Source organism: Lampetra planeri, chromosome 41 (assembly GCF_965212315.1).
Source record: "Lampetra planeri chromosome 41, kcLamPlan1.2.h2, whole genome shotgun sequence".
Classification (NCBI taxonomy): domain Eukaryota; kingdom Metazoa; phylum Chordata; class Hyperoartia; order Petromyzontiformes; family Petromyzontidae; genus Lampetra; species Lampetra planeri.
This window is the reverse complement of record NC_136147.1, coordinates 7,638,179-7,650,559: the sequence shown is the minus strand read 5'-3', so window position 1 is coordinate 7,650,559 and position 12,381 is coordinate 7,638,179. Positions and strand designations below refer to the sequence as shown.

The 12,381-nt window shown below is 50.8% G+C and overlaps 1 protein-coding gene across 1 annotated transcript; it reads right to left on the bottom strand.

Annotated features, from left to right (window-relative positions):
• Nucleotides 1-3,144: 3,144 nt before the first annotated feature.
• Nucleotides 3,145-12,043, bottom strand: LOC144732015 (uncharacterized). The gene is made up of 4 exons (XM_078613195.1): nucleotides 12,038-12,043; nucleotides 7,651-7,755; nucleotides 5,840-5,918; nucleotides 3,145-4,859 (listed from the first exon to the last, which is right to left on the bottom strand). The coding sequence occupies exons 1-4, from the start codon at nucleotides 12,041-12,043 to the stop codon at nucleotides 3,709-3,711; spliced, it is 1,341 nt and encodes a 446-aa protein (XP_078469321.1). The 3' UTR covers nucleotides 3,145-3,708.
• Nucleotides 12,044-12,381: the final 338 nt, after the last annotated feature.

The following is a 12,381-nucleotide window of genomic DNA, read 5'->3' as shown; positions in this document are numbered from 1 at the left end:
ACAGCAAACAAACAGACAAAGATCCCCTGTATAGCCTTTAACAGACTGTTGGGGCAAGTGCTGTTAGCGAATAACACCTTTGAAGATGGGCGCGGCACACGAGGGGGTGGGTGGCCAGCACCACGCCGGGCCGCCTTTGTCTCCCCAGTGGCGATGTTTACTACACACCGCACCAGCTACTCATTTGAGGCTGAGTTGACCTAGGGGAGGCCCAGGACTGGTTCAGATAATCGTCACTGGTGTTGGCCGTGAGCGGGAATAGAACCCGGGTCGCCTGGTTCGTAGTGCAGTATGCTAACCGCTACAACAGTAAATGCATAATACAACAAGATTATAAAACGCACACCCATCTGTTGCTCTAAGATACAGGGATGGGGGAGGGGGAGAAATAAAACAAAGTGCGTCTTATAATCCGAAGAATACGGTACTCGACCGCATACGCACTTGCGATCCCAGAGGTCACCGATTCAGCTCGATCTCCCCGGCGCGTTAGTTGAAGCCACGTCGCGAATTTCTCCTAAAACCCAGCCACCCACAACCGCCTCTGTCCCACCCAGCGGTGCAAACGGGTTCAACACGCCAAGTCGATCGGCAGGATGGGTTCAGACTCGGCCTAATAACCCCTCGAGAGGGGGGGGGGCTCCGGAGAGCTCGTCACGCACAGTTCAAGCACTTGGCGAAAGACGCGGCGGCATTATACTCGCAGTGTACCATATAGCACGTGATTGTGATCGCATAGGTGTCCTATATATTTATTATATAAGAGAAAACCCTCGCTGCGGGATGGCACTCGGTTGTGTGGCGATGTCTCTTCGCTCGCACGGTCTCCCCAGTGCCGGATTAAGCTAGTGGGGGGGGGGGTGTAGCATATGTTATAAAGGGGCCCTAAATAAAATAAAAACACGTAAATATTAAAACACACATGTTTAACTTGCATAGTAAATTAATTGTATTTTTTTCATTTGCTATACAGCCGGATAATTCGACAAATCGCTAACCTTAAACACCCAGTCGTTCGTAAAAGTTGAAGGCGGTATAGTACTATAGTAATAGAGCAAGTGCAGAATCACTGAACCGGAATTGATAGCTTGAAAGCATTTAGCGCGGGGCCCTTGAAAGTGCGGGGCCCGTAGCACGTGTAGCTACTACATATGTAGCAGCGACTACATATGTAGTCGCTGCTACATATGTAGCTACTACACGTGTAGCTACTTTTGCTCCCTGATAATCCGGTACTGGTGCTCCCCCCTTGCTCTCTCGGTGTGTAATTCGTTAGCGTGCAATTCTTTACACAATCCATTTCCAGCTTTTTGTTCAATATTAATTGTTCAGCGTCAGTGTTTCTGATCCGTATGTTATAAGGCTAATGTATGATTAAACACTTTAAATCTTTACCCCTGTCAGTATGGTTTTTTTTTCATAATTTGGTTCAGTTTTCCAAAACGCACTCCGACCTATAAGGTAAGGCCCACTGAGCTATTTAGCTATTTTTCAGAGGCGACCTGGCCACAAATTATAACTCGACGCAGTGGCTTATCACGTGGAAATCAATAGCATCAAAATTCTCTAAAAGCATGTTTCTAAATGTGGAGGAAAATCGGAGGACCCGGAGAAAATCCACGTGACCACTGGGATAGAGAGACACGCAAACTCCTGTATACCGAGCGAGGTAGTTAACAACTCGCCACCGCGGCATCCCCAATTTGTTGGAGAAACCCCGAGTACCCGGAGAATACCCATGTATGCAAGGGAATCCCACTAAAAGCTTCGCATGTTATTTAATCCACAGACTCAATCCAGTGAGTGGACCCAATCTATCCATGGATCGCATCCATTTGCTGGACTGCCATCTCCTGGCATCTCATAGCCATGCACTGGTGCTCAGCCGTGTGAGTATCCGAATGACCAGGCTAAAAACCGGCTTAGCTTCTGAACTCCGACAACAGCGGGCTCAGCTCACAGGCAATACAATAATTGCATGCGTTTATCTAAAAATGCGCTTGTCCTGGTGATGGTTGCGGCGGCAGCGTGTTGAGTCGGGCGGTCCAGACCTCCCTTGCCCTGGCGACAGACTCCAGCTCTTCCTAGGGAATTCCCAGGCGCTCCCAATTCTATTTCTTGAAAAACAAATGACGAGGCTATGCAAGTTCCGATGGTTTGTTAAGTGAGGACTAGTCCGTGTTTTATTAGCAATATACAATGTGTTTAAGCACGTTGAGCAAATGATTCACAACAGATAACGCATAACAAATAATTCGTAGCACATAAAGAGACGTCGGCTTGATCGTTTATTCCCATTTCAACATTCTTTCCAAGACATACAATGGCACCATCACTAAATCGTATTGTTAATGTAGACATAGCAATGCAAATAATATTAAAAAATAATATACTTTATGCATAAAATATTAATAATATATTTAGCGGTTTTAAATGCATTGGTAATTTGACAATACTTCTTCGTAAAAAAGACTAAGACTGATGTACGTTACAGTTAAACATATACACAGGACAATAGTCAAAAGAAAATGCTCATCGTGGGTGGAAGGAGTGGTGGCACAGTGGTTAGCGCACTGTGCTATAATCTGGTGACCTGAGCTGAATTCGGGCCCAGGGACAACATCAGTGGCGAGTGATCAGCACGGTGAAGAATGGTGGTCAAACAACCGTCCATGACTGACACGTCGTTGGAGAGACCTTCATAGACAATGGTCTGTGATCTTCTTGGTTCTTTTGGTAAAGTCACGTAGAACGGAAATAATAAAATTAAAAAAATTAAACATAATAAAATAATTCTCACGACGTTTCGGCCACAACGCAAGCAGCCGTCTTCAGGTGAAGAACAGGTCTGTCGCTGTCTTTCCGACAGACTTGTTCTTCACCTGAGGACGCTGTCTTTCCGACAGACCTGTTCTTCACCTGAGGACGGCTGCTTGCGTTGTGGCCGAAACGTCGTGAAAATTATTTTATAATGTTTTATTTGTATTATTTTATTATTTCCCTTCTACGTGACTTTACCGAAAGAACCAAGAAAATTAATCCCTGCAGTCACGAAAGCTTTAAATCGAAATGGTCTGTGAATTCATTATTTTATTTAGATAAAAAAAATTGCAGACTATTTATTGTTTTTCCGTTTATTACTCATGACCAGTTTTACTGTTTTATGTTAACCTAAGTAGTATGTGTGTGTGCATTTTCATACATATCACTATAAATATATACATAGATAAAATATCTCTAAAACCTTTTTATTTTAAACATAAAATACAGATCAAAGTATATTTGTTTTCTCTGCAGTAAAAATCCGTTACACACATCGCACAAGTCACACTACAAAAGGCACATTGGCACCAAATTACTGCGCATAAATTGTGCTTAATTAACGTCACCGTACGTCGGCCTTGCCAACCAATATCATCGCTGCAAGCGGAGCATGGTCGGGATTTCACAGTGGGGTTAGGGTAAGCGACGTTGGGAGCTCGTAGCAGAGCGCGGCGGAGAAAGTGTCGTCGATTTCATCGCGTCGAGGCGACGGCGGACGGGTTGCGACACGCGTGCGGGTTTCGAGTCGGACAAGGCAAACTAACTCGGGGAGTTCCGAATAGAACGCGGCAATGAAGCGTATGCAGGTGTAGCCAGGAGGAGCGGGAAGGCGGCCGACGGCGGAATTGCGGAGTCCCATGCTCGTCACGGCGGCCGTCACGCGGGTCAGTTATGCGATATCATGTGCCTGGACAGGTGGTGCCTCTCCCGGAAGCTCTCCCCGCACACCTGGCAACGTAACCTCTCCTCGCGGCGCCTCTTCGACAGCGGCTCGGCCGAGCGCTCGCAGCGGTGGTGAGAGCGCATGTGGTAGACCAGGTCCGACGTGAGACGAAAGGACACGTTGCACTTGGCGCACCAGTTCTGCGGCGGCAACCCTAGCCCGCCGGGACCGGCCACTTGAGGCATGGGCAGCGGAGGAGACGGCCTCAAGATGGGCCTGGGCACCAGAGGTTTGGACCAGGAGGCCCTGCAGTCCGCGTAGACGAACGTGGGCCCGTTGTGAGCGGCGGCGGCGGTGGCGGCGGCGGTGGCAGCGATGCCGCGCACGCCGAAGTGAGCGGACGCCGTTGTTGTCTTCAGCAGCTCGGAGACCATGAACTGAGAGCTGGTGGAGCGCCTGTGCTCGGACTTGGCTGGAGGCGAGAAGGCGCTCTTGTGCTGGCCCCCCACAACGCTCTTGGGCGTCTCAAAGACATCGCCCCTCGAGGTGTCCAGAGGATTCGGCTCACCGGCTCTGGAAGGAGTGCGCCTCTCCGAGCGTTCACCTCTTGCGATGCTGCTGCTGCTGCTGCCGCTGTTGATGTTGTTCATCCACACCGCGTGCGTCGGTCTCGCAGAATAATGAGCACCGTCATCCGGGGAGGACGTCTCAACCTTCTCAACCTTTCGCTCTCGTTTCCACGCCTGCTCCTCCCTTTGTTCGCCCCGCTGCAGGCCACGCTGAGCCTTCGGCCGGGCGACGCCGTGCGCGGACCTGGGACCTTCGACCGCTGCCGAGCACAGCAGGCGACCGTGAGCATCCGACGAGGTGTCACGGGCGATGTGTCCCTGCATTGCGCTCTCGCTTAACGCGGGCCGCGACTCGAGATCCCGGGCCAGGTTGTGAAAGTCCACGGAGCATTTTCTGGCGGCGGGGGCAGCACAGGGAGCGGCACTCGGAGAGGCGAGGCACACGGGGTTGGAGTCTCGCAGAGGAGTGAGCCACGGCTGCGGAGCGAGTCTCACGCCGCACGGAGGAGCGCGGGGGTCGTGCGCCGGCGGGCAGTCCAGTCGGAACATCCCCGCGTAGTGTGAGCAGCGGTATCCCACGGAGTCTGCAAGGAGCGCACACGAAGCACAGATTGTCAGACAGAGAGATGTACTCGTCTACTCAAGACTTCGCCGTTTGTATTCTGCAGCTCCTGCCCACCTTTTGGAGCGACAAGCATTGGATGTAAATCGAGGCTCGTTCAGTTCCACAGTCGAGCAGACTGCATCGGATTTATATATATGTATGTTGAACTTCTTTTGCACCGTATGTTGCCAACCGTGCTAATCGAAGATGTATAATTGTGCATAATTAACTAAATACAAAGGGCAGGCCAATGGATTGTGTAAGATATTCTTCAATTATTTTACGTGGAGTGACAGATTTCTCATATATTGCTTGCATGCCAGTCTGAATGACAGGTGGAATGGCAGCGCAGATGATTAGCGCACCACGTTATGAACCCATTCTATTCCCCGCTACGGCTAACGCCTTGTGCCACGGCACTAACCCCCCACACCCTCCACCCACCACTCCTCACTTCACCAACCAGCACTGACCAGTGCGGTCACGTATAGCCAAGTAATCCGACGACTAAGGCAAGCGTGGATAAAGAGGCCTTCATCTCGCAGTGGATTGACAAAGAACTACAAATAATGACGATTATTTTATTATGATCACTTCTAATCTAACTGAACACGAGGGACATCAATCGCACTTGTAATAGGACGACTCGAATCTCCATATTAATGTGCGATGGTGCGCGGTGATGGACACGCCGACGACTCACACATCATATCCATGGGAGACGCGGGACCCTCCGATCCGACGCAGCTCCTCCTTCGCTCGCTCCTGCTGCGTCGACGTTCCTTTTCAAGTTGTGGATGGTCGCCGTTATCCGCCGCCTCTGGCGAGCTCTCTATCCCCTTGTGCGGACCCCTCCTCCTCCTCCTCTCTGCCTCGCCCTCCCTCCCTCCTTCCCTCCCGCCCGCTCCTTCTCTTGTTGTATTCTCCGCTCCCCCCACCCCCACCCCTCTCTCTCTCCACCTTCCTTCTCCACTCGCTCAACTTCTCTTCTTCTGTCGCGCCGCCGCCGAGACTCGAGTCCAATCGATCTGTTCCGCCTCTGCCGGAGAAAAGGGCGAGCACCGTTAGATTTGTTGCTCCGCGCAAGGAGTCGCTTTTAAGTCCTCGTAAGGGGGAAGCGGGTGTCTAAGTGGACTCAAACTACCTCGCCTGGTATGCGGGAGGTCGTGGGTTCGATCCCGACCCTTGACGCCTGTTGTATATTTGGTGTTTGCGTGTCTCTCTCTCTCCCGTGGTCGCGTGGTTTTTTTGTCCAGATCCTCCGGGTTTTCCCTCTACATTTAAAAAAGTGCCTTTAGGGTATTTGGCTGCTATGAATTTCCACGTGATAAGCCACTTCGTTGGGCTATCATTTGTTGCCAAGTCACTTCTGACAAAGAGCTATATAGCTCAGTGGACCTTACCTGGTAACATGTAATAGCGATGTAGACTACCTGTTCGCAATGCACTTGGAGTATTTAGCTGGTGATGGGAAGTCTGTGTCAATGTCCATTGCCTTGAGTTTCACAATTCGCTCGTAGAAGCAATGCCACGATTTTCCATCTCCGTGACTTTACCGAAAGACCCAAAGAATAACAATGCCACGATGCCAAACACATTACGAGCCGGTGACAAACAAAACTTAACATCGCCGAGCCACATTGCAGCTCCACGTCTACAAGATATTGGCAATCCCTGCTCGTCTCAAAACAAATGATCAACTTTCCGAGATCCGAATATTATTATTATTATTATTTCCCCCACATATGATAATTATTCCAGGTGACTAAATATAGTTTGTGGAATTCGCAGAAATGTTGAGTGTTCGGAAGGATTTTCTCTAGGGTGCTCCAGTCTCTTCCCGAATTCCAAACACTATTTTGTGGAATTGGCCACATATCTCATGGAGGTTTCCCTGTGCAAATAATAATGAGCATTGTTGTGGTTCATTGTATTCAACTTAAAATGCGTCAAATTTTGCGGTCAATTGTACACCACGTTCACGCATAATACAAGGAAGAGTAGCTTACAGGTTTGAAGATTACCATACCTGTCAACCCATACGGTGTACCCTTGATATTGTACAGGGAATTTGAGTTTTCAGGTCCATACGGCATGCAGCCATTTCAATAGGGCAACATTTGTTTTGTCTATTTGTGTTTCTCCCTTGTGATGACACTTTGTAGGATGAACTTTGAGATTTCTAAGGGTACGGGGTGACCAATAAGGTCCGATTTGGTCCGCAATAAGGTCGGCACTGATAAGCGATCGACAGGTACGTGATACACAACGCACGTTTCAATTTTCACCGCACATATACACACGCATTGCACGTAAACGTAGGGATACAAAAGTGTACAAAGTGGTGAGAAATCTTTAATTAAATTCACAACGTCTGGCTCCGCACTTTTCACCTGCCCCATCTTGTTCTAGGTACGAGTTATTACCGTCGCAAACATCGCACAGGGAACAACTTCACCTCGCGGTTTCGTTAATCACCATTCCGGACAATAAAAAAAAACGCACAAAGCTTTTCTTAACACCTACGCGACTCCCGAAGTTGAGCAACTGTGTTCAAATCGATCAAACCCCCGCTCCCCCCCCCCCCCAAATCAATGAAAAAATCTAAAATCTAAAAAAATATAAACAATAAAATTTCTGACCGCAACCATCACCCCGCCGTTCCGTCCCGAAACCAACCCCACTCGCGCCCACCGCTCACTCAACTCGCTTACCACCAAGCGAAGAAGCAGCAGCAGCAACAGCAACAACAAAAGCAAGCCTCGACTCGCCTGCGCGGGGTTCCAGATTGTTTCCCTTCCGCTCGGCTCAGCGAGGTCTCCCCACAAGCAACGGGAGCCACACTCGTCCGGGCTGGCAGCGAGCAGCGAGGGGATCTGGAAGCATATGGTCGCAGCGTTAGGAGCACCAGGCCATTGTGGCGCGTTCGCCACAAAGCGTCAAATGAGGCGTGTGGTCGCCTCCGCCTGTGTGGTCTTTTCTGGAGGGGGGGGGGGGCATGCGGTTCGCTTTGTGGGATTCTTTTTTTGGGGCTCGCCCATCGATTTGTTGCCCTATACCGCGGGCCCACTCTTGTGCGAAATAAAAAAACAACCCCACAGAAGGGGACGGAGATGGGGGGGGGGCACCCTCCCACCCCCATCTCTCCCCGCCTCCCCCCCCCTCTTTTCAGCGCGGCGACAGAGGGTAAAGGACACGGCGCAGATACGCGTGACATAAGCCTCTTTGAGACCGAGTGGCATCTCAACGGGTTTAAGATGTTTTTCTTTTGGGGCCGGGGGGTGGGGGAAAGTGTGGAGGGGGTGGAGGGGGAGGAGGAGAGGGGCATAATGGCTTTTAGCCTCTTGTTCCTAATTTGCTGCCGGAGCCCCATGAAAAATTCAAACGTTTGGCAGCCGATCGAAGCCCCCTCTCAATTTGGATCATTCACCCGCTCCCCACTCCCCCAAGTCCATCAATTATGCGGCCTTCCTCGCAGCAAATGGATTTTGGAAAGGAAACTTCCCGAGTCGCCGATCGAGCGCGCCATGAAGCCGTCGCGTTATTCCGCGAGCTGAAGTTGTTGATCCCAACGAGGAGTCGGAGTGACTCCTCTGACCAAAGCCGTAATTATAATATATATTGGGGGGACACACATCCCCCCCCCCCAATATTCAAATATTCTCAAAATTTCCCCCCCAATATATTGCTATAAAACATTGCTATGCTATGTAAATAAAAACAACAATATGCTAAACCTTACCCACAATATCTGGACTTGTCTTCATATAAATCAATGCATAGATTTCTGTTCATATGATTGTGGTTATGGTGGTACTTTATTAATCCATAATCTCTGCTATTACAGACAATGAAACAAGAAATGGTAAAAAAAAGTAAAAACAGAACATTGTAAAAAATAAAAAAGTCAATCCAATGTGTTCATGAATTTTTTAATATTTTAGGCAGGAAATGAGTTTTCAAATTTAGATATTTTTCTGGGTTGGGACCCCCAGACACCCTGGAAAATTTGGTCTCCCCCAATGTTGAATCCATGGCTACGGCCTTGCCTCTGACACACACGGGGGCTACGCGCGAACGTTCATCGCTTCGATGAGGGCGAAGCTCGCGGAAAGAGGTCCATGAGTTGCGAGTGCCTAATTCGAAGGTGTCACGCAACAAGATGGGTCAACAATTAAGGAGGGGGGTCAAGGAACCGTTCGGATAATCGTTACTGATGTTAGCCGTGGCTGGGAATTGAACCGAGGCCGCCGAGACCGTAACGACGTATCGTAATCGTGTAGCCGCAATGTGATAACCACCGCGCTATCACATCCCCTACGAACATAGCCTGTTACAGACTGTTGGGGCAAGTGCTGTTAGCGAGTAGCACATATGTAGGCCGGCACGGTCAACACCACGCCCGACCGCCTTTGTCTCCCCAGTGGCGATGTTTACACACCGCACCGGGTACTCATTTGATGCTGAGTCGACCCAGGGGGAGGCCCAGGTCCGGTTCAAACATTCGTCACCGGTGTTGGCCGTGAGCGGGAATCGAACCAGCGTGGCCGGGTTCGTAGTTGCAGCACGCTAAGCGCTGCACCACCGCTCCGCTACAAAAATACACAACAACAACAAAGACACACACTCATACAAAAATACTAGACAACGGTACACAACATATGTACACGCGGACACACTTTCATACAAGATACACCCAGAATCACACGGACACAAACACAAACCCACAGGTACGTACAAAGACAAAAGATCCTCCTACACACGCTGTTGGGGACAAGTGCTTTAAGCGAGTACCTATGAAGGCATGAGGGGGTCGTGTGGCCAACACCACGCCCGCCCTCCTTTGTCTCCCCAGTGCCGATGTTTGCACATCTCACCAGGTACTTGTTTATGGCTGAGTCGACCTAGGGGATACCCGAGGACCGGTTTAAATATTCGCCACTGTTATTGGTCGTGAGCACGAATCGAGCTCGGGTGGCCAGGTTCGTAGAGTCAGTGCGTTAAGCACTAAAAAAGACAAAGATCCCCCGTATAGCCTTTAACAGACTGTCGGGGCAAGTGCTGTTAGCGAGCACCCTTGAAGGCCAGCACGGCACACAAGGGGGTGGGGGGTGGCCAGCACCACGCCCGACCGCCTTTGTCTCCCCAGTGGCGATGTTTACACACCGCACCACGTTACTCATTTGAGTCTGAGTCGACCTAGCGGAGGCCCAGCAGCGGTTCAAATAATCGTCACTTGGTGTTGGCCGTGAAAGGGAATCTAACCCGGGCGAACCAGGTTCGTAGCGCAGCGCGCTGACCGCTACACTAACCGCTCCACACACACACACACAGCCCCACACACACACACACAGCCCCACACACACACACAGCCCCACACACACACACACACAGCCACACACACACACACAGCCACACACACACACACACAGCCCCACACACACACACACAGCCCCACACACACACACAGCCCCACACACACACACACAGCCCCACACACACACACAGCCCCACACACACACACAGCCCCACACGCACACACACAGCCCCACACACACACACAGCCCCACACACACACACAGCCCCACACGCACACACACACAGCCCCACACACACACACAGCCCCACACACACACACACACAGCCCCACACACACACACACAGCCCCACACACACACACACAGCCCCACACACACACACACAGCCCCACACACACACACACAGCCCCACACGCACACACACACAGCCACACACACACACACAGCCCCACACACACACACACAGCCCCACACACACACACAGCCCCACACGCGCGCGCTCAGAGACAGACCCACACGCACGCATAGCTTATGCTCGGTGGGCGTTGATGAGCGTTCGCACCATTAGTCGCGTTAGCTTTGTCCGGAGCTTCGCTCCCGAAGCCTCGGCACCATTGTCCGCGAGCCGTCCGCCTCGGCGTGACCGAGGCATCCGTGGCCGCACAGCGAGAGACGCGGCTTTGTGCGCAACCTCGCTCGATGCTTGCATACGTGTCAGGTCCGCTATCACAGCGAGTAGCGCCATGCATGTAATCCCTGGCCGCTGATGAGCGTCGGTGACCCTCCACACACACACCCAACCATCCCGGTTACCCGACTCCATTCATATCAATGCGGACAAAGACAAAGATCCCCCGTGTAGCCTGTAATAGACTGTTGGGGCAAGTGCTGTTAGCGAGCACCTATAAAGGCCGGCACGGCACACGTGGGGGTGTGGGTGGCCAACACCGCGCCTGGCCGCCTTTGTCTCCCTAGTGGCGATGTTTACACACCGCACCAGGTACTCATTTGAGGCTGAGTCGACCTAGGGGAGGCCCAGGATCGGTTGAGATAATCGTCACTAGTGCAGCGCGCTAACCGCTACCCTACCGCTCCCAGCAGAGGGCACACACACAGACACACACACAAAGACACACACAGAGACACACAGAGACACATAGAGAGACACACACAGACATATACAGACACACACAGCGACACACACAGACACACACACAGAGACACGCACAGAGATACACACAGAGACACATACAGACACACACACACAGAGACACATACAGACACACACACAGAGACACACACAGAGACACACACAGACATATACAGACACACACAGCGACACACACAGACACACACACAGAGACACGCACAGAGATACACACACACAAACACACACACAGAGACACACACAGACACACAGAGAGACACATACAGACACACACACAGAGACACATACAGACACACACACAGCGACACACACAGAGATACACACACAGACACACACACAGACAGACACACACACAGAGACACATACAGACACATACAGACACACACACAGAGACACATACAGACACACACACAGAGACACACACACACAGACACACACACAGAGATACACACACACAGACACACACACAGAGAAACATACAGACACACACACACAGACACACACAGACACACACACACACAGAGACACACACACACAGACACACACACACAGACACACACACAGAGACACACACAGAGATACACACACACAGACACACACACATAGACACACACACACAGACACACACACAGACACACACTGTCGGCTCCCTTGTCCTCTACGTATACGTACAGCCATCGTGGCACACGAGGGGGGTGGGGGTCAGCACCACCACGCCTGGCCTGCTGGTGTGTAGCCACCCACACTAGGTGTGTGTGCTCATTTAAGGCTGAGCGGACCTAAGGGAAGCCCCGGACCCGATAAAATATTGGCCACTGGTGTTGGTCGTGAGTGGGAATTGAACTCGAAGGGGTCGCTAGGTAGAATTTATGCATAATGTTATCACTAATATTACTAAATATTTATAAATGTTTACAAAATTAAATTCGACAAGACATTTGACGAGAACGTTGTCGTGGTTTAATGGATGGTAAACAGGATTTGGAAACCAGAAATCACCCTCTCGATTTCTCCAC

Excerpts from the sequence above, each read along its gene's own strand:
- LOC144732015 (XM_078613195.1), bottom strand. Across the intron at positions 5,919-7,650 it reads CAATCTGGAACCCCGCGCAG|AGGCGGAACAGATCGATTGG; the intron begins GCGAGTCGAGGC and ends TTTCTCCGGCAG. Across the intron at positions 4,860-5,839 it reads TGAGCGAGTGGAGAAGGAAG|ACTCCGTGGGATACCGCTGC; the intron begins GTGGAGAGAGAG and ends CGCTCCTTGCAG.